At 38.2% G+C, this 22,870-nt stretch overlaps 3 protein-coding genes across 5 annotated transcripts; 2 read left to right on the top strand and 1 right to left on the bottom strand.

The window, feature by feature from the left end:
- The first annotated feature begins 288 nt into the window (after positions 1–288).
- Positions 289–6,159, top strand: lrp11 (low density lipoprotein receptor-related protein 11). 2 transcript variants are annotated; one of them, XM_057352526.1, is made up of 9 exons: positions 289–1,030; positions 1,651–1,808; positions 2,048–2,189; positions 2,312–2,437; positions 2,773–2,910; positions 3,511–3,681; positions 4,513–4,569; positions 4,885–4,998; positions 5,164–6,159. In XM_057352526.1, exons 1-9 carry the CDS (start codon positions 478–480, stop codon positions 5,316–5,318), a joined length of 1,614 nt encoding a protein of 537 aa, XP_057208509.1. In that variant the 5' UTR covers positions 289–477; the 3' UTR covers positions 5,319–6,159. The 2 variants fall into 2 exon arrangements, with proteins under 2 accessions (XP_057208509.1, XP_057208508.1); XM_057352525.1 differs by having other exon boundaries at positions 290–1,030; positions 4,882–4,998; positions 5,164–6,158.
- A 1,133-nt stretch (positions 6,160–7,292) lies between these two features.
- On the bottom strand, positions 7,293–11,342 carry nup43 (nucleoporin 43). Its single transcript, XM_057352923.1, has 9 exons — positions 11,224–11,342; positions 10,228–10,445; positions 10,024–10,146; positions 9,719–9,796; positions 9,474–9,636; positions 8,551–8,686; positions 7,982–8,133; positions 7,739–7,855; positions 7,293–7,633 (listed from the first exon to the last, which is right to left on the bottom strand). Exons 2-9 carry the CDS (start codon positions 10,345–10,347, stop codon positions 7,404–7,406), a joined length of 1,119 nt encoding a protein of 372 aa, XP_057208906.1. The 5' UTR covers positions 10,348–10,445; positions 11,224–11,342; the 3' UTR covers positions 7,293–7,403.
- Positions 11,262–22,607, top strand: pcmt (protein-L-isoaspartate (D-aspartate) O-methyltransferase). 2 transcript variants are annotated; one of them, XM_057352925.1, is made up of 8 exons: positions 11,262–11,557; positions 17,124–17,228; positions 17,427–17,458; positions 17,538–17,642; positions 18,622–18,742; positions 19,277–19,362; positions 19,531–19,746; positions 20,471–22,607. In XM_057352925.1, the coding sequence occupies exons 1-7, from the start codon at positions 11,392–11,394 to the stop codon at positions 19,708–19,710; spliced, it is 795 nt and encodes a 264-aa protein (XP_057208908.1). In that variant the 5' UTR covers positions 11,262–11,391; the 3' UTR covers positions 19,711–19,746; positions 20,471–22,607. The 2 variants fall into 2 exon arrangements, with proteins under 2 accessions (XP_057208908.1, XP_057208907.1); XM_057352924.1 differs by having other exon boundaries at positions 19,531–19,700; positions 20,471–22,599.
- The last annotated feature ends 263 nt before the right edge of the window (positions 22,608–22,870 follow it).

Consider the following 22,870-nt stretch of genomic DNA (forward strand, 5'->3'; position numbering starts at 1 on the left):
CGTGGCTGTTTTTTGCTCTGAGGTGATATATACTACAGTATATTGTACCATCTTTGATCAATTTACCATAGTGAATACCACAGAATACTGTAGTATACTATAGTAGTTGAACTATACTTTTTTATTTTATACTATACTACACTACACTACACTACACTACTGCTACCCATATTCTAGTGAAGGTTATACTAAATATATTAGATTTTTGATGCCACCGGGGGGCCAGAGCAAACAGTTGGTTGTTTTGTGAGCCACACAGCGCCCCCTTGCAGGAATAAAATCTCTTTCACATCTGCAGACAGACACGTTGATTCTGATTTATCTGCCTTTGACTGCGACAGGTGCATCTCTGTTTCGTCCTCCTAAAATGCGCAAACGGCGATTCTTACATCCCAAAACAGTATAGATGATGTCAAATATGATGTAAGGGAGAGTGTTTTCTCGTTTCACCGTTGGAGAGGAGCGGTAAGCGTCATTATGTTTTTGTCGGCGCTCATCTGTTCTGTTCTTCTCTGTGTGACGAGCGCGACTCGGTCCTCTCCTACAACCGATCTCACGTCCAAGACATCCAAGGGCGTGGAGGAGCTGCTGGAGGAGTTCCGCAAGCAGCTCCAGCAGGATGAGTCGGACTCCAGAGAGGACGACGAGGACGGAGACGTCTGCGTGAGCGGCTTCGCGGTGGCGGAGGAGCGCATCATCCGGGCGAGCGCGTCCATCGAGCAGGGCGCCGCGTTCCTATCCGCGCCGCCGCGGGTGTTCAGCTGGAGGGACTGCGTGCACGCCTGCTGCTCGCACCCGCGCTGCACGGACGCCATCATTCAGGAGGACCTGAAGCAGCCGGACGACGGCTTACGCTGCTATTTGTTTAACTGCACGTACAGGGGCAGGAACGTGTGCTCGTTCTCCTTTCAGCCCGGATTCAGCACCTACAGCCGGGCGAACAGCACCAGACCCATCGAGCCCGTGCGGAGCTCCGCGGTCACCGACACCGCAGCCCGGAGACCATCGCACGGGTCAGAAGAGCTGCAGGGTGGGTCTCTCTCTAGCGATGGATGTCTTTTTTAAATAGTTTCCTGCTTTTACTGTACGTTTTTTTCCCGAAATATATGTATCTTTTTTTTCTTAACAATTACAAGCAAAAAGGCATACGTAACAATTTTACATATACATATATCTATCTTCAGGTTGAGCTTACATCATACTTATTAAACAAGAACAGCTTATACATGCAAAAAATAAATAAATAAAAGAAACATACAGAAATAATAGAAATAATGTAAGAAAGAAAATAAAAAATCGTGATTCGTCACAACAAGGTGTTCACGGGGAATCTTTTACCAAAAGAATTTGATATCAATAATGATCAATAATAACTGTATCATCTAAAAAATAATACTTACATTAATTTGGGCTATTATGTGCGCGCAACATACAATTACTCCCCAACAGGTATCACAGAAATAATCACATCTGTCTTTGTAAACAATAACAAAGGGTCAGAGCCAATAATATCTTCCTGATCTGACCTAATATCTTCCTGACCTGTTTAAATAGGGTGGTTGCAAAAAACGTGTAAATATATATTGGAGGCAATACGAAGTCAAACGTTTTGGTGCTTTGTATTGTTTGAGTCAATGTTGATGTTTGCAGGTTTGGATGAGCCGCCCCGCACAGAGGCCGGACAGGATCTTGTGGTTCAGCTCCCGACAGACTGGGCCGTGCTGGACGGCAGAGACAGCACTGATGATTACGGCATCGCACACTACCAATGGACTCTTGTCAAGGGAGATCCCTCTGTTCGCATGAAGGTAAACCTTTACATGTCAGGACACATCGCCTCAACCTACATTCAGCAGGTGTCATTCTAAAATGTGAGGGGGTTCGTGGGAAAAAGCCCATTCAAATAAATTGTCCAAGGACGCATAAATAGTGCGAGGGACCATGTTAACTGTGCCGTCACTTAATGATGGTTCATAACGTTTTCCTCACAGCTCCCCATTTTTTGGTATTATTATTAGGTTGTGTTGTGATGTGATGTGTGTTGTAGGTGACTCACCCGGGTCTGCTGAAACTCGGTGGTCTCAGAGAGGGAATGTACACCTTCCAGATAACTGTGACAGACACAGCTGGACAGAAGAGCTCTGATAATGTGTCCGTCAGCGTCCTCGCGCCAGCGCCAAATGCAGAAGGTCGACAATCATACGTCAACTATCAAAATGAAACTGTTATGTAGGGTTTAAAATGTCCTTGAAGTGGATCTTTTTATCCTTTAAAACTCATGTTTTCATGTGTGTGTGTGTGTGTTTTACAGTGTGCACAGGTCACTGTTCTCGCTATCAGTTCACGTGTGACGACGGCTGTTGTATTGACATTGGTTACGCCTGTGATGGGAAGCAGCATTGCCCTGATCGATCAGATGAAAACTTCTGCCAAAACTGTGAGTCTACACCACCAAACCTCTTTACTTTACATCTTATTATCGAAAAAAAATAAAGAAGAAATCAATTCACCTGCGCTGCAGGAATAACACGCACAATTCACATACAGTAATTACCCTCAAACATGTATATTGTTACAGGTTTGTCAAACCAAGTCCCTTTTTTTCAGCAATAATGACTTTTGCGATGTTCAGGATTACTGTGATTATTACTCATACTGTAAAATGTGATTATAGGGCCTACCGTCCACGCCCTAATGGAATTTATATGAGTAAAGACTAATGTTTTACTACAGTAAATATGTTGAAAGAGATTGTTTTGTGTGTGTTTTTAGTTGACAGCGGTCATAAATCCAGCCCTAGACTTGGACCAGACCTACAAACTGAAACAGCAGCACAACAACCATCCACAAAAATACAAACCCCTGATATCCCCTATAAACCTGAACAACATTATGCCACCAGTAACCAAGGTAATTCATTTGATTTATCTATGTATGTTAAAGTCCCAGTGAACAGGAAGTTGCGATCGTTTTTACTTCCGTATTTTGACGCATTTCCGAGTGAAATGGAATTTCCAATGATACAAAAGTGGGCGTGGCTTGCATTTTTCGCTGCGATTTGATTGGATGTATAAAAACAGCCGTTGCATTTTAAAAGGGAACTGGCAGCAGACTGACATTTGAAGGGGAGGAGTTAACGGATGCTCCGCCCAAGCCGTATTAACATAAGTCATTAGAGATGGATAGTCACTAGAGGGCGGAAGTGCATTTTCAGCATTGTAATTTTTAATTTCACAGGGACTTTAAAAAAATCCTTTGCGTTAAATGAGAACAGAAACACATAGTTTAGAATGACTGTAGAATAGAAAATGTTAATTATGAAATAAATTTTAATTTATGAATAATTATACCTTTAAAATGCGAGGCAGGTGTTGCTTTGTGTAGACATGGATTCACTCAGTGCAGAATTTCTCTTCTAATGGCTGTTATTAACAAAGAGTCTTTGTGTCACGACACTTGATACTGCACAGAGAGTACAAGTCTCTCTCTCTCTCCCTCTCTCTCTCTCAGATCCCTGTTCATTGCCTCCAGTGGTCGGCCCGTGTAAAGGTGTTTTTCCACGCTGGTATTATGATACTGTGACAGGACAGTGTCTGCACTTTCAGTACGGCGGCTGCAAGGGAAACCACAACAACTTCCTGCAGAAATCTGACTGTGTCAATGAGTGCATTCAGAAACCATGTGAGACACCAGCACATCTGCCTCTTTACATTTATTCGTTTCAGTTTAAACCTCATTTATAGATGTTTATATCTTGGCATTTTCGTTTACATGTCATTTATAGTTTTTTGTTCATGTATTTAGGTTAAATTTAATAATCTAGATGTGTACATTCATTCCTTATCATTTAAACTGGATTTATATAGGCTTACATTTGATCATTTTAGTTTAAACTATTTATAGACATTGACATTTATTCTTTTAAGATTACATTTAATTGATAGATATTTCTGCATTTAAGTTTACATTTAATTGTTACATTTTTTTCCACTTATTTAGGTTAAATTTAAAATATATATGTGCACATTCAGTCATTTTAATTTAAACTGTATTTATGTATGTTTACATTTTAACATTTTAGTTTAAACTTAATTTATAGATGCTTATTTTTCGGAATTTTAGTTTACATGTAATTTATAGATTTTTCGTTTATTTATTTAGGTTAAATTAAATTATAGATGAGTACATTTATTCTTTATAATTTAAACTGGATTTATAGTGGCTTACATTTTAGTTTAAACTATTTACAGACATAAACATTCACTCTTTTTAGTTTAAACTTAATTTATAGATGTTTACATGTCATCATTATAGTTTACATGTAATCTGTAGTTTTTTCATTTATTAATTTAGGTTAATCATAATATGTAGATGTGTGCATTTGTTCATTTTGTTTAAATTAATTTATCGACGTTTTACATTTATTCACTTTAGTTTAAACGTAATTTATAGTAGTGTACGTTAAGTTATTTTAGTTTAACTGTAATAGACTTCTATGCTTCTGTTATTCAGCAGTAACAAGAGAGCAGGCGACCGCGACTCCATCACCTGGCATGAAAACATACACATGTATGTACAGCAAAACTGTTACAACAACTCTCACAAATTCACAATGGCACAATGATATTTGACACTCTTTTGTATGGTCACAGTGCAATACGCAGGCCATTTGTACAATGTAAAGCATCTGTGATCTCATGAATAATTCACAGCACACATGTTAAAGTATCAACAGCTATCAGTCAAGTGACATTCACTCTCATCAGTTTCCACCTTAATGTGATGAATAACACATTCTGCCATTGTTTAGAAAGTACTGAAAATGTTTTTGTGACAATTCTGCCGCTGTAGAAATGAACAGATAATGTTCTTCATGTGCAGCAGCCGTTGTGACAGTCAAGGAGGAGAAACATCCGTCTCCTTTACTGGTGCGTCAGAATTCACTTCCTGTATCTAAAGTACATCACATAATAGAAGGACACCCGCCTCCCGAGTCAGGTGCGTTTTTCATACTGAACACCCACCACTTGTTTCTCATGCCCTTCTACCCTGTGTTTTTTGGGAGGAATGGATCAAATAAGAGGCAAAACTGTACTAAAGGACAGATACAAGTATGTGTTTGTGTATATTTTCAATAATTCATGTGTTGATTTGTTTGTTTAGGTGCCATTCTTCCTCTGGCTTTGGGTCTGATCATCAGCATTCTGCTGTTATTGATGGTGATCTGCAGACTCTGGCTTGTGCGCCATAGACTGAAGAAAGCTTTGCCTCTCACCACAGAAGAGTCTGATTATCTTATCAATGGCATGTATTTATAGCAGAACAGCCACCTGACCATCAACCCACCAAACCGCTACACTATTCATGTGTGTGTGTTTAGAAGAAGCCATCTTTATTCTTACCTCAATGTTTTCTTTAGATATCCCACTTCACGCACTCTCTGTTCAGTATGTTATGTCAGCAGTGCCTGGATGACATGTTTTTGGATATTTCCCACAAACCCTTGCGTCACAGAAGAAAAAGGGGGTTGTTATGTTTCTTTGGTGAGGATGAACGCAAATGAGAGGAAAGGTTCGGTGTTATTTTATGTGATTGTATGATCCTGGCTTCAAAGATTCATGGCATACTTCCGAGCACATACTTTGTTATACTCGTTGGAAGTGTGCAGATGGGGTAAGATCGTGCTTTATTTTTGATGCATGGTGCACCACTACTGTAGCTTGCCTGATGTTTCCATCTCGGTCGCCTTACCTGACACTTCCGAGCCTTGTTATGATAAACATTTCCATTCGGTTTGTATGCTTGCTTGACAACACGTGGAACCGGTGTCAACATTTTCTCTCTCAACGTATAGAGATTTGATTTATAGAAGCATTAAGGAGAAACAGACGACAACTGTACTATTAAAAAAGACCCAGACATCCTTTGAAAACATATAAATGGCCTTATATGGTAGAATTTTTGGATAAAAGAGTTCAATGTTTTTATGGCTTACTGTGATATTACACACTAGTCTGTATAATTCAATCTTCAGATGCTTTGTGAAATTGTTTCAAAAAATAAAACCTATTTAACTGTAAAAATATAAATTATACTATATTTAAAACGTCACGATGGGAAATCATCCATTAAAACGTGGACCATCCATGTATGAGTTTTCAGATTCTCATTCTGGGTTTTTCTTCTGAAATCATCATTTAAAAATGTGCGCAACGCCTGCGCAGAAATGTTTTTGAGAGGTTGTAAAAGTCCTTGGACATAAAGAGAGCGCATTCATATGCATACTTGAACTTTCTCAAGGTGAATGCATTCGACATCTCACGGCTATTGGGGGAAATGATGAATAAAAAGACTAATCTGCAAAAACAACGGGATAGAAAACAGAATGAACAAAATTACAGAATGATAAGAGGTGAAGTGGAAAGAGGATGTTTTAAAAAGTAACAACATTTATATACATTTCTTGTATTTATGGTCATACAACAGTTCAGTTCATCTAACTCACGACCCTAAAGACGACCTGTAATTCTAACACTACAATGAAGAACTACAATGGTAAAGGTGGGGGTGGATGATTTGGAAAGGTGCTAACTTTAACCCGCTAGCACTGAAATTATAATCCCACCCTCTATGCGATTCGCCGTCCAAAGCCACAAATGTATTTCGCAAATCCTCATAATGAATTACAAACTAAATCCATTAAATTCTTGAAGCATGTACACACCCGTCCAAAAGAATGAGCAACCATGGTATGGTCTTTCAGTCCCTTTGCCTGCCGGAGCTGTCGCCATCACGTAAAAGATGAACCGATGTTAATTCCAGTTTTTCCTCTTTCATGATCCAGACGTTTTTTCCTCACTGCTTTTTCAAAAACTGACTTTCATTTTGTAGATTGAATTGTCGGTTCCGCAGGAAAGTTTGATTGTTGCCGATTGTCCGCCATTCTCCCTACATTGACACAGTGGACGTGAGCGCGCTGATGACGCGTGATGTCTGAGTGAACAGGGTGCGCAGTGGGATGCAAAATACGTTGGCTGAAAATGTACACACGACCAGTCACAGCCTTCGGCCAGAACGTTTTGATTGGGCGAACGTTTTTTGGTCCTACGCCTTTCACAGACGACATATAATTATACAAATATTATTTGACCACTATACTTCTTGATTGCTATCAGGATGTAAAGAGATTTCCAACCAGCGTGACAAAAAACGTTTCTGAACAGGATCGCCCACCCTGCCTTTAATATCGTCCAAATCATTAAACCAAAAACGAGAGCATATAAAACACAGTCTGTAAACACTGCTGTTTTAATGACTCAATCATTCCATTTCAGTTTCAATCGATAGAAAAGAAATGTAGCATATATAAAAAATATTACAAGCGTACAATGGTTAGTCGTAAATCAGACAGGGATTTGTGTGTGCATGTAGACGGCCTCTCCATCTGTGCCGCACACTAAACACTGCTCCAGCACATCCAGACTGTTAACAGCCATGGTCTGACTGGGCAGCATGTGAGTCGCCTCCAGTCGACTTTTACTGGAGTCTCCAGTGAGCCAAGTGCTGACCAGAGACTCGTCCCCGCCCGTCGGCTGGACGCTGCTGTGTGACATCACCCTGTTGTTCCAACCCCCTGAAACAAACCGGCCGAAAGAAAATTACAGCTGGACATCAAACAATGTAGCGAGTGTTTGTATTCCCTCTATTTCATGTGAAGCGTGTTTGAGTCTTGTCTTACTCTGCAGCAGTGAGCTCATGTCGGAGGCTGATGTCGTCTCCCAGTGCAGCAGAGATCCGTCCTCCGAGCAGGTGAATAAGTGATTGGGGTTCGACGGATGAAAATGAACCTCCCATACTACAGTAAAAAAACACAGTCAGTCCAATACCACCGAAGGACACATACTCATGTGTTAGTGTATGGAGATCAAACTGTAGTGTAACCCTTGTAAATGCAGAGCAGTAGGGAAAAAACAAATCTCACTTTCTGCTGAATGAGCCTCTGTGAGAGACAAGGGCGTGTTGCCCTGTCTGACGTCCCAGATACCCAACATCCCGTCCTGTCCTCCTGTGGCCACGATGTGCTGTTGGTTTGGGTGTTTATCCACACAGTGAAGAGGGAGTCTGTCTCCAGTGCTACATCAACCCAACATACAAAAACCCCAAAAACATCTGTCCTCATGTTCTGCCAAACCTGCATGTCCTGCTTACTGTATTTTACATAATGAAAAGGAATTAGGGACACATAAAAGTGATCCATTCAACTTATACCAAGTCTTAAAATGACTATTCAATTATTTGGATGTCCGCTCTGTTACTGACAAGTTTGAAAACAAGCCCAGTCCTCATATGTTTTCATTATGTGGACAAAATCAGTTCTACGGGTAAAAAAGTCAGGTTTGGAACAAACCGATTTTGTTTTTGAGTGAACGTTTCTGAAGAATGAGCATTTCACCACAAAATCAAAATGATTTGAATTGATAGTTTGTTCATCAGCTACAGTTTGTAATAAGATGATGTTGATGTGTTTAAGGTGGTGTTTGAGAATCATACAGAGAAAGAATCTGTGCAGGACTGTCGCTCTGCTGTCTGAAGTCCCACATCTTCAGCTGACCGATTGAATTTACTGTGAGAACTTCTGTCGTCCTCAGAAACGTCACGCCGTGAATCGTACTGCTGTCTGCATTCTCTGTTGAAACCCAACAACACACATCACACATTTACATTACAGGTCAAAAGTAGTGCAAAAAAATGCACGTTCTATTGTTATTTCACCCAATTACTCATCCTCATGCCATTCCTTTATTAAACTGAACACAAATTAATACTTTATATATAACTGAATGTGTATACAGAGCATGCGAGCTTTACAAAGAACAAAATGAAAATCTCCTTTTGTGTTCATATAAAAGTCTTTCAGACTGTTTAGAATGAATGTTGATTTCTTTAAATGGTGTATAATATGCACATTGGGCGATGACGTACTTCCGATAAAATCTCAAGCAGGCTAGCTCACTTCCACTCTCATAGCACTAAGGGGATTTTTCACCAAGTGATAACGATGTGTTTGGTAAGAAAACGTTCAAATTTCGGCGAACCGACACCGACGGCACTACAGGTGAGCATTGGCAAGTGCTTCTGTGATCATGCCTCTAGTACGTGCAAAAGTTCACTTTGCTTTTTTTTTTACATATTTGTTGATGTACCCTGAAACAGACAGCCTGAAGTGCTTCTCCTTTTTGGTTGTCGACGTATGGCAAAGTGTTTGAATAATTACACTCACGTTGTTGATCGTAATCCTATGTGCATCCTGAAGCGAAACTTCCGGATGTAACGGAGCTGGCAGAGATTTTAGCGGAAGTACGTCATCTACCCGTACGCATATACCCCATTATATTCACTTTTTCAAGCTAACTAAACTTTTTCAGTCTTATGCATCAAATCATAATAATTAGTACTACCTGTGCAACACTTACCAATAACACGGAGAACTTCAGTCTGATCTGCTTTGTAGAGAATAATTCGCCCGTCCTCGCCCACTGACACAATTTCAGGGCTCCGGCACACTACAGCAGTGCAGGGTGCTTTATCACACGAGTACAGATGAGCTCTCTCCCACACGTGAGCCACTGACAGAGCCTGCAATCACATTACCCACAGAAACAACACCTTAACACGTCTGGCACAGATCGATCAGTCATGTGATATAGAAAATATATACCTGACAGTCAGACTTAAGTTTAAAGATGGTCACGGCCCCACATGATGATGCAGAAACAAGCCTGTCCTGATCTAGAAACTACAAAGACATGTAAAACTGTTATGCAAATCAGTTTAGAAATCCCAGACCGTTTCCAACGTATAACATGGTCAAATGTCTATACTGTATATACATATGAATTCGCAAGCAGACAATACACACAAATAACAAAAAGCGAAACATCTGCATGCAATGGAGACAGCTTTGTGATTTAGACAATAATAAGGCAGAAAGAATAACTCCGGTGTGTTTCTGACATCCCTCACCTTCAGATCCATCACATCCCCATCATGTTTGGACTCGCACAGTAACTGAGGATCTTCCTCAAACTCTCCGTCCATGTGTGACCCTCCATGATCCCCCAGGGACCAGATCGTCACTCTGTTATTCTGAAAATACACAGTGATCGATGAATAACAATGAAATAATCATCGAAACGTTGTTGAAATGAGTTGAACTTGTGTTCTTGCCTCGTTGTCCCATGATCCTGTGGCGAACACCTCCGGCTGCTGCAGTGAAGCCGCAGAAACAGGCCGCCATCGGGTCTTACTGATCTTCTGTGATATGTATTTGGCGTTAATGTTCTCCATTAAAACACTGCAGAAGTTTAAAGATGGGGTTCAACGACGTTTGTTTCACATGTACATCTCGCGCCAGCTGCGTATGTCACGTTCGGCTACGGCGGCCTCTACAGATCAAAACACGAAGCGCGATTCGGTAAAAACAGACGTAAAACTACTAGCACAGTCACAATCATAGATACTGTATGCATACGGTAACATCAGCAATGTACTAGACAAGTAATATATAACAAGCAACCAATATCATTTAATAAATTACAATTATATAATAATTTACTGTCTGCATTTTCCACAACGCATTTGTGTGAATTTAAATTCAAATATCCGTTGACCAGATTTTTTATTGCAGCATACTGAACAGTGAACAGAATAATTCAATACAAATATATATCAATTATATCAATCTTACACGAAAAAATACAAATAAGAAAACAAAATAAAAATTTGCAATAATAAACATTTAAAAAGTAGGCCACACACCACACATTTTTATTCAAAGTAAAAATGAATAAAACATTTTATTCATTTAATGCTTTTCAATATTTGACAGTTGTTGGTGTTGTGGTTTTGCTTTGTTATTAATTCACAGACAAGATATGTATCCGAAATCGCTCACTCGTTTACTATTCCCTATTTAGCATACTACATTTGCACGAGCTGCTTGTTTTTTCACGTTGTGACGTGTTACATACGCATTACTTCTGTGGCAGGTTTTACTGATAAAAAATAACAATTACACAAAAAGAAAATCCGTCTACCTAATTCGTGTGCCTTTATGCCATTTTATATATATGTGGATTTGCTTATTTACCGTACAAAATTAACAAATTAATTAGCGTTGGCCTTTAGAAAATACGCCAAATCGTAAACGCGTTAATCCCTTACGTCACACGGCAGTAACGCGCTCGCGTTCTCCTCCTTCTGGCCTTCCATAGCAGCAGAGCGACTCCACCCGAAAAATAATCAAACAACCGAAATATGTTTCATTATCTTCGTATGATAAACATCGCGGAGGATGAATGACTCGGCGGGGAATCGTTAAAGAGTGTTGTCATGCCCGGTGACGTCTCAGTGCTGGAGGTGGTGACGGTGGTCGGAAGGGCGGTGTGCGCAGGCGCGGCGCTGACAGCCGCACTCTACCTTATCCGCAGAGTGTGTTTAATAATGGCCTGGAAATCCGGAGGAGCGAGCCACGCGGAGCTCGTCAACAACCTCCGCAGTGAGTTCAACCTTTTCCGCATGTTTCAAACAGCAAAAGCTGACAGATTACTGGCAGCGGGGGGTTGTTTACCGCAGTGCTCTGAGGTAAAATGCGCGTATGTGAACTAGCATTGCGTTACAGCTGAGGGGAAATTGCACTGGTGCGTGTTATCATGCCATGATTTTATCATGCGTGTTTTCGTCATGTGTGTTAGTGTTGCAAACGAGTGTATGGCGACTGCTGGAGGATGTTTTAAACTTTTACACACGCTTTAAAGCTCTTCATGAGTTAGCTAGCTGTTAGCAGAATAGTATGCGATCGTTAGTATTATCAAAGCTGCTCTTTTATTGACCTGATTGTTGTTGTGACGGTATTATTTCATTGCCTGTTGGTGCTTTGTATTCTTGCAATTGAGCAAAATGGTGGGATTTGTCTAAACATATTACACACATGACACCATTTAACGTTAGCTGGTATCTGTTGAATCAACAATCGTTAAAATATTATTTGCATACAATAAAAAACGAGACTCTCTTTCTAAATGCTGGATTGTAAACAATTATAAAAGTTACTGTATTTAAAACTGTGCAGTTTGTCGTGTGGTGGGCGTGGCGCACCACATGTTGGCAGTGTCATTGTATGGTGACGTCATTCAATACTTCAGCTCTTTTGGGGCCTATTATATTAAAGCTGTAGTATCTTTAATATTCATTTCGGTATAAGTTTCATTCATAACGTTGGATTTGTCTCATTTAAAGACATGTATTAAAGTTTCATTAATACAGCCCCTGCAGTTAAGCACATAAGTCTTTTTGATATAAATGAGCATCTAGTTTATTTCTTATGAATTGTTTAATGCAATCAATGAAACTATTATTTGCTTCCTGTTGACCCATTCAGATATATGGCGAAAAATATAAGAACGTTTGGAGCTCTCAGAGCTGATGTGTGGGTGTGCTTTGGTTTTCAAAATAAGTCATGGAGTAATGCAGTGGTTCCCAACCTTTTTCCTTGGGGGCCCCCCCACGTACATATATGACAATCGGAGCCCCCCCAACCCTCATATATATGCAGTGTTGGGTAAGTTACTCTCAAAAAGTAATTAATTACTAGTTACTAATTACATATTCAATAGTGTAATTAGATTACTGTACAAATTACTCTCTCCAAAAAGTATTTAGTTACTTATTACTAATTACTTTCTATAGCCTACATCAACCTTGATGAGTTAAGTGATTCAAGGATAGACATGAAAGGGCTCTTTTAATTCATTTAAATAAATAATATTAAACTACATAAAGTACTCTTATTAACTGACCAAAGTATTACAAATGTGAGAATTATACATTAAAGCACAGATTTTAAAGTTAGACTTTGAATTTTGATGTCAGTTCCACTATTACACACACATATATTACACAAAGTATTTAGTTTAATTACATCAAAAGTAACTGTAATTAAATTACAGAAAAAATAAGAGTAATCCCTTACTTTACTTTTTCAAGGGAAAAGTAATTAAATTACAGTAACTAATTACTTAGTAACTAGTTACACCCAACACTGTATATATGTGTGTGTGTGTGTGTGTGTGTGTGTGTACACACATGATTGCTACTCAAACACACATATATACAGTAGATAGTAAATATTAATAAATTAAATGAAATAATTGAATAATAAATTAAATTAAATGGTTAAATATGAGTAATATAAAAGATTTTAATGACATTTTTACTTGAATACTCAAATAAATTTTCGGGTGATTTTTTTCAGGTTGTTTCAGTCTATTTTCAGGTTATTGTATGGACATACAGAGTATACTGAACGTTATGAAAGAACTGTTAAACAGTGTACTTGCATAAAGAGATGCAGGCTACTGTCAATTACTGCTTATTTTTACCAGGTGTCTTTTCATTTTGCTTGGTTTCATGCTGTCGTTTACCAATTTTTCACCACAGAACACACATTCTGGCCGAGACTTGTCTTGTCCTTCAATAAAACCAAAATTTACGTAGGTTTTGTCTTAGCGTCTAAACTTTTTCCTTTATTTCTGACGAAGAATCACCGCATTTACGTTTCTCTGCTATTTTTCCTTTTGATTTTTATGTTAACACGAACATTGACGACTGACAGAGGATGTTTCTCATGTGAGTCTCATAGCGAGAACAGCGTGGGTTTCCATCACTCTGGTTTTATTCGCATTTTGAAGTTTCGCTTGAATCAGAAACGAGTGATGGAAACGCCAAATTTCGAATTAAAAACACTTAATTCGCAAAAAAGTTTTTACGCTCACTTCAGGTGGTTTTTCATTTTTGCGAAAAAGGGTTAATGCGAATAATGGTAGATGGAAACGCATTTGCTGAATAAATTCCTCCAAAAAAATCACCTAACTGCACTATGAGACGGCGTAACCTGACTAACCAGAGTACTGATCTTGTTACACAGCATCAGAAATGTTGTTATGCTCATTCATAAATGCCTGAGCAAAGAATTTCTGTAATTGCCTCTTAGAACTATCACGACTGTGTTTCCCGAACAGCAGGCATCCACAAAAGCACCGCATTTATTGTGTTTCGTAATCGTCTGCTTGCGCAAGTATTATGAAAATTATTATATTCAGTGGCTTCTCTTACTGATATTTAGTGGCAGTTTATTAGGAAGTGACGGTTGACTAGTTGGATGGAAACGGTGCTTATTCACAAATGTTTTATGCGATATTCCAATTTTGCGCATTAACTAAATTCGCAACTTTGGATGGAAACCCGGCTAGTGCTTCCGGCTACCGCGAAGCCCCGTGTGAATGTCTGCCGATGGAGTAGGAAGAATTGAAATAATTATTTTATACAAGATATAACTATTTTTGACTGCATTATCTTGGCATTGTAAGCACATGATTTTTTTTAAACATACAAAAATATTTTTATTTAAAATGATTAGTGGAAAATTTATGCAGCTTTATTTAACCTCAAAGCATGTCAGCTCCCGCGCCCCTCATGTGAACTCTGGTGCCCCCTAAGGGGGTCGCGGACCCCAGGTTGGGAACCACTGGAGTAATGAGTTATATAAAATAATGCTGTTTGTAGGCTTTGCAAGTCATGACACAAGTCACTGGCTACTGCAGTGCATTAGACAAAAAGTTTATTAAGTAAAGTAACTATGACATTTATTGAGAATATATATGTGACACCAGCACATTTACAGCACGGATGAACCAGGGGTTTTATACTGCCCATGTTCAGTGTTTTAACTGTAATGCACCACAACAGCCAAGTGACATAGCACATCATGGCCACTCTGCAGAGGTAAGGGATGTTTTTACACTTATCCTTACAGAAAACCCCCGGTGGTGCACAGCATGTTGTATTTCTAGCTCTACTTTTAACATTTTCTATTTAAAGTATTGCAATATATCGCAAATGTGTATCGTATCGAAATACATAGCAATATATTGTATCGTGACCCATCTATCGTGATATGTATCGTTTAAGGAGGCACTTGCCAATACACAGCCCTATTAATGCACCAATAATGTTAATTAACAACATCATATGTAATATTAAAACACTGAAATGGACCGTTTTTGTGAATTACATACTTTTATTTAACTAAAGTTTTGAATGATTATTGAAAAATGTCAAGCCGTTACAGGCGCGCAATGAATCTCAGGATAGCCAAAGTTGTGAAGAATACATTAGTTCCATCCTTAAAAAGGAATTCAGAATGAATTCAAATGAATTCAGTACTAATTTGGTCTGGTGTATTCAAAGTTTAAACCATCTCTTTACTTAGCCAGGGCTGCCAACTTTTGATTTGATCTTGGAGTGAGATTTTTCGGCCCGTGGGGAGGGGTTATTTTTTGGAGGAACTAAAAAAGGAAAAGGAAAGAAGAAAAATAAAAAAAAAAAAAAAAACATAAAAACCTTGCATTAGAAGTATTGTGATTGTCAAAAGAGTTGATATCATAATTTTGTTACTTTCATAAATTAAAAATTTTGAGCACAGACCAAACATGAGCTGCGTCTCGTCCTCCGGAGGTCACCCCTGCGTTCCATTCAGAAGTGATCATCCCTATGCCCTACTCCCTTCGAAGAGTAAACTCTAGAAGGAAAAACGCAATTGTATCTCTTAATGTGTCCGTTTAAAATTCACTTGCAAAAAGGAGGAATAAAAACAACGTCATTTTCTCTTTATTTGGAGCAACGTTTTGTGTTGGGCCCTTCGGAGGGCGATATATCCCATCAGCTGTTCTGAAACCAAAAACTCAAAATTTCGCATCTCGGTGTTAAACAACTCAAGAGTTCACATTTGAACTCGGTGTTGGTTGAACCTCCTTATAGAAACGGGCCCCTGGTGTACCTAAACACACATCAGATCTGAAGAGGGCATCGGCCAGTCGTTTCTGATCACTAATTGTATGCTTGACATATATATTGTAAGCATCTTGTTTTGCCATGATTTCTGCAGGTTAAACCAGCACAAAAATTGTGTTGAAAATAATCTGCAGGTCTACATGCCTTCTGAAAATAACCAGGTCAGATGTTTAGGATAGTGTTTCACAGAGCGCCCATTAAAAGGTTCTACCCCCCAACACCCTATGATATTTTAGGACAAATCTTAAAATAATTACGTCCATGACATATTTCACCCCAAAGTCAAAGGAGAAATGAAAAAAAATACTTTGTTAGGATCATTAACCCATGCTTTAGGGTATTAGTTTCATGTCACTTATGCCTCACTGCAGAGCTGCCTGGTTTGCTTCAGAAACATACGTCACTACATATTTAAACAGCAAAAACATGGAACATTAAATGTTTATTAGGTTAAATCCAGACTGCATTATATGCCAACTCGTGCACCCCTAAAAAATATCCCTAATATATTATCTTTGGGTATTGGAGTGAATCGTAACCTGCCATATTTTTTGAGATGTATGCTGTTTTTGTAATATGTCATAGCCTATAACAAACGCAGAAACTTTGGCTGTATAAAAAACTAACATCCTTTTGATTGAATAAGTGAAGATGGATGATATTAAAACGTTTAGTCTATGAGTTGTCCTGTGTGTGTCTGAAAGTGTAAATGCATATTATAATATTTACTATGTGTAATGTGTATACTGCAATGAGTAGCATGAAAATATTAGTATGTTTTAAATACCATCGTAGGATTGCTGGCATGCCACATGTGTTTTGTTGCCCCGGCGTAAGGTCACGGATGTTCTGTAGATGGACCGAACGATGAACACTAGACGTTCACAGCGTCACTGTCATCCCTCTCAGTATTCCCCAGTCACACTACCGTATATCAGGATCTATTGCTTAGTTTGTTTATTTATTGATTGCATTGTTGAAGTATAACATAACTGTAAGTTCACCTTTGTTTAAGACAACGAGATTTGAGGATATTTTGTAGGTATATGAACAAGTCAAGATGAGGAAATATGTTAATAAATAAAATAACATTGGCTCATATTGAAATGATATTATGCATATAATTGACGTTATGTACATAATTCACTTATGTGTAAATGTACAATACACGTGTATCAAGTCTGTCTATGCATTTGTGTTTTTTACAAATTCAGAGAATGGCATCATTAAATCCGACCGTGTCTATGAAGTTATGTTGGCCACAGACCGTGCCCATTACTCAAGATGTAATCCGTACATGGACTCGCCACAATCTATAGGTACGTGACACATTCCTGAGATGTCATTTTGTTGATAATGTTATCAACAAAAGCGCACTACTGTACCCTATGTGTATCACACAATGTCTAAACTCAGCACATGCATCATGATTCATGTTTCAACACGGTGACAGTCTGGTAAATGTGCTCTCTTTTCTGATTATGTTTTCATTAAGTCTCGTCTGTATTTTTCTGCAGGTTACCAAGCAACAATCAGCGCACCACATATGGTAAGTTGAAGTGCATTTTGTGAAGTTAGCAGGGTTTTGGCGTGTCTGGATCTGATGAACACATGTGGCTGTCCTGTAGCATGCGTACGCTCTGGAGCTTCTACACGATCATCTGTATGAAGGAGCGAAGGCTTTGGATGTGGGATCAGGCTCTGGCATCCTGTCTGCTTGCTTCGCCAGGATGGTGAGTCACATCACATGCTTGATTACATACATCACATATTTGAATCTATCATATAACAACACACTCCGTATTATAGATGTGGATGTGGACCAAAAAATGGGTGACAAAACGAAAATGTGATGCAGTCTTAAATTTATTCATTTTTAAATGTAAATATTCCTTTATTCATTTTTGTAGTAATATATTACAAGCATTTTCATCTATCTAATGCATTTGCCATGTACACTTAAAACTCAACAACAAAAACCTTAAAACTCATTTCTCACAACATTTTATAATACAATGTCTTTTTTTATTTTCCAGCTTTTTATCTTTTTTTTTTTTTCAGTAAAACTTTACAATGTGCCATTTGTTAACAGTAGTAAATGCATTAGCTAACATTAGCTAACAATGAACCATTTCCTTTTTCAGTATTTATTAATCCCTGTAAATGTTAGTTCATGTCAATACAGTTATTCATGTTAATTCATGGTGCGTTAACTTATGTTAACAGTGACGACGTTTGATTTGAATAATGTATTAGTAATTGCTGAAATTAACATGAGTTAATATTAATAAATGCTGTAGAAGTGTTGTTCATTGTAGGTTCATGTTAGCTAATGCTAACTAATTGTTAAGAAATAGCACTTCATTGTAAAGTGTTACCATTTTTTCTTTTCCATTATTCTATGTTATTAGTATTACTCTAAATTATCATTACTTTACATATATTTATTGTCTATTTCTTCCACGGTGTGTTTTCTGCAGCTGCTGTGCAACAATGCAAATCTACAAACGTGAAAAGCATTATTAAAATGAAAGTGACTTGACTTTCATTTACTGGAAATGCCTTTATTCATTGATATATATTTTAACCTAAAAACAAAGAAATTCTGACTTTTATTTTTTCTGAAGTAAATTAAATAAATTGTTAGAAATGTATTCCATTTAGTTATTGTGTATTGAAGGTCTGGGTGTTTGTGCTGTGTCTGTGTTGCAGGTTGGGCCGAAAGGGAAGGTTATTGGCATAGATCATATACAGGAGCTGGTGGACGACTCCGTAACTAATGTAAAGAAAGATGACCCCAGTTTGATCTCCTCTGGGAGAATCAAACTCATCGGTTGGTTTAGAAACTATACTCTTTTATTCAAGTTCTGTTTTGCATTTCGCTTCATAATAAACCAGGTCATGACATGCTAATACCAGAAAGCTAATAATCGCTTTCATCAAATGGACGACATCTGATATGATTGTAAATATTTTAAATCTACATTATTTTGTTAAGAAAAGGAACAAACTAAACAACACTTAAAACAAACGTCAATATTTTAAGTTGTTCTTTAGAAGACTGTCACCAGTTATTAAGAGACCAGTTATTAACAAAAAATGTAACATCATTTTGTATTAATGTGGTCCAATCTGGCTTTCTATAATTTATGTCTTTCATAAATTAGTACTCGTTAAACCATGTTTAAATCCATGTTCACAAATTTTCCTCATAGCCAGCGCAGAAAACGTGCCAGTGCCAAACATTTAGTCAACTTTAGTTCATTTAAAAGACGCTTGATTGTTTTGTGACAAGTAGATGCTCACTGTAGGGAGAGAAGTAAAGAGAGTATATACTGACTCTGTACTATGTACTCTGTTCTTGCAGTTGGAGACGGACGAATGGGTTTTACAGAGGAAGCGCCTTTTGACGCCATACATGTTGGAGCCGCCGCTCCCAATGTGCCACAAGCAGTACGTTTGTCCTCAAACACACATGCTCTTTAGTGTTTTCAATATTTATGCCATAAAAATTCTGGGATTGTTTATTCACCCTCACGTGTTTCAACACATGTATACGCTTCAGATATAACATATACCAACAATCTGAGATAGTGTTATGTGTGTGTGTTTGTTTTGTAGTTGTTGGACCAACTGAAACCCGGCGGGCGTCTGATTCTGCCGGTGGGTCCAGCGGGGGGGAACCAGATGCTGGAGCAGTATGACAAACTGGAGGATGGCAGTACCAAAATGAAGCCGCTGATGGGCGTGATTTACGTGCCTTTAACAGACAAAGACAAGCAGTGGTCAAGGTGGAAGTGACTTCTGTCCTCTGTCCCTCTCTCTTCTAGGGCACAGGTGAAGCGTGGGCTCCAGCGCGGAGCAGAAAGAGCCTGCGTTTGCTGCTGATCCATGCCATTATAAAATACTGGCCTGTTTTTAGAGGCCTTAACTCACCAGCGTGCCTGATACCACCAAAAAACATAACGTTGTAGTTTAGAACCGTCTGGAATGGGCTTGGATTTGCTTTCTGAATGATATGAAAGCATGAACGCAGCAAAGTCTGTTTAGGTTTGACATCATGGCTTTGTTCACACTGGCAGCTTAAATCTGATGTTTTTAGGCACATCAGACTTAAAACTGTTTTTGTAGCTGTCGGTACGTGACATGTATTTTGCGACAGTCAGCAGTGTTGTGTATATAAATGATACAGACACATGAAATGAATCAATTAAATATTGTGTATCTTATGGATTCATTGCTGTGATGCACATGAGGCTAAATGAATCCATACAGACAGCTGGCTTCCATCTGATGCCTACCTTGTTACCATGGCAACCTGTAGAGAGACTGACCACACTTTCTGAACGAACATCACTCGCAGAATGAAAGTGTGGACGGTCGGTTCTCAAGATCAGATTTTAGAAACAAATCATGATGTGCCGTTTTAAACTGTACTGACACTTGTGTTGTGCATGCGTTTGTGTTTATACAGTCAAGTATGCACATGTCGTGTTGTGTATGCATGCGTGTGCTGATCTTTAATGTATGTGGTAACTTTATGCTCTTTCTTTTTTTATAGGGATGAACTATGAAAGGATGATCAATGCCGACAGTACTCATCACACCACGTGCACACAAACACACACAGACAACCATCTGGACTTCACTGAGGGAAGCCTGTACAAACGCTCTGTTTCATACCCGTGACAGTCGGACTGTTGTGAGAGATGGATGTCCTCAACAGATTCTTTAATCTAGAAGAAGTGGAATAGGGCTTTGTGCTGGGATTGACACGCCTGCGGTTTGAGGATTGCGTGATGCATTTGTTGTTGTTTTTTTATTTTGTTGGCGCGCAGATGCACATTTTTTGTGTTGATTTCAGTATTACGTCAATTGAATAGTTTCTTCGTGCATCTCAGCTTATTGTAAACGGAATACGGCGGTTGGCTGTTGTGCTGAATCCAGCCTGTTATTAAAGCATCATTTACTGGTTTATAATGTGAAGGGATCTCTTTGCTCTACAGATCCATATTTATAGTCGTGGCTTGTGTGTTCAGATGCCCAGGGAAAATAAACCAGACTTAGAAATTCCAGATTAAAGCAATTAGGCTCAATGCAAAACAAACCCCTCATCAAATTCCTATAACACAAAGCATCTTACTGATGAATAATGTACGGTCTGTCCTTTCTGCAAAATTAACCTTGATGGGATCATCATCATTTATCAAAAATGATCCGTTGTACATTATTCTGAGAAACATTGAAATATTGCCCTTCGTTTATTATGTCAAAAAATACTTCAATAAAATAAATACATTTGTTTTAGCTGGCCACAGCAATCTGATATTTACACTAATATTTAGATTTCATATTGTTTAAATATTCAGAATACAGAGTACTTCCAGTAAGTTATATGGATCATTCGCCTTATTTTAGGCTGTTTACAGCTGCCGGGCAATGCAGCGATGTAGTGCATTAATATCGAATGTGCGTGTTTATCAGTTTATCATAACGGCACCAGATGCAGCTCATCCGATCAGAAAAAAAACTCCAATCTATATACTCCACCGTACCGTTTCCATCATCCTCGTGTTGTTCCAGCCCTGCATTGTTTTCTTTAACCCTCAAAAGATGATCAGGAATGTCAGAGCGGTTGTTTTTCATAAAATGAAAGCGAATGAGGATTTATACAGCTGAGCTTTAAAACAACTAAAGTGTTACGTTCAGAACTGACACTTGATGCATGAAGACACCTGATTTTAGAGTTATCTTTTTTCTAGCTTTATAAAAATGTGACTACAATTGAGATTATCAGTGAATTATGATTTTAGTTTTAACTTTCATCGTATGGCTTAGGAAGACTTATATAAAAGTGCACATAAGTTAAGGGCTACTTTCATGGGGCTGTTTTGTCATTATTTGAGCTTGTCAGTACAAATCATCATGTAATTTCTTTGTAAAGGAGAAGCTCTGACGTTGTACCTCTTTTGTGGAAAGAAAATAATACAGGTTTTGAACGATGAGAGAAGTTCTTTTTGTGTGTCAATTGTGCATTGCAGCAGCAAGTATAGCAAAGCTCTTGTGAAATGTTTCACTTCACTGCAGATCTCAGATCAGAAGCTTTTCACAGTATCTATCTCTCGCACTCAGCAGAAGATGTGCCGTCTCATTCAGATCCCCACAAGCGCAGTGGAGGAAGCTACACACTTCAGTGCTTATTTTGATTGTCAGTGGTTTTCAATGCCAATACTCTGCATGTTTGTGTGACTCCTGCACACGCACAAACAGCTCTGAACAAATAAACATACTGCTAAACAAACTTTTTATCCACTTGCCTTTTCTGTTTGGGATCAAAATATTGTGCACATAAGTTAAGGGCTAATTTCATGGAGCTGTTTTGTCATTATTTGAGCTTGTCAGTACAAATTATCATGTAATTTCTTTGTAAAAGAGAAGCTCAGCATCTAACATTTTTTTAAAGAATAGATTCTGTTGATGCCGTGTTGAAGGGATTGTTTACCCACATATGAAAATTCTGTCATCATGTCATTCAACATCAGTGGAACGCAAAAGTAGATACTTGGAGAAATGTCTCATACAATAGAAATTGATGAGGTCCAATGTTGTTGCATTTTTTATTTTATGCTATTTATTATACCATTCTTTCTGTTATCCTTTCATATTTTAGTTGTTATTAGTTAGCGGAGACATATTTAGAATGAAAAACTAATTGGGCTCTCCCTTTTTTATCTTTTGTATGTAAGAATTTTGTTCATAAAAACCCATAGATATTATAATAAACAGGCTTTATTATCTCTATGTTAAACATCTACCTTTTTATAAATGAAACTATATATTTTTAGTAATGCCATAAGGAACAATACAATTAGAAATGTTACATTTTTACGTTACATGAAATATTATAAATATTTATTCTTTAGAAGTACTTGCAATATAATAACCTGTAATAGCTTCTTTT

Source organism: Triplophysa rosa, linkage group LG15 (genome assembly GCF_024868665.1).
Source record: "Triplophysa rosa linkage group LG15, Trosa_1v2, whole genome shotgun sequence".
Classification (NCBI taxonomy): domain Eukaryota; kingdom Metazoa; phylum Chordata; class Actinopteri; order Cypriniformes; family Nemacheilidae; genus Triplophysa; species Triplophysa rosa.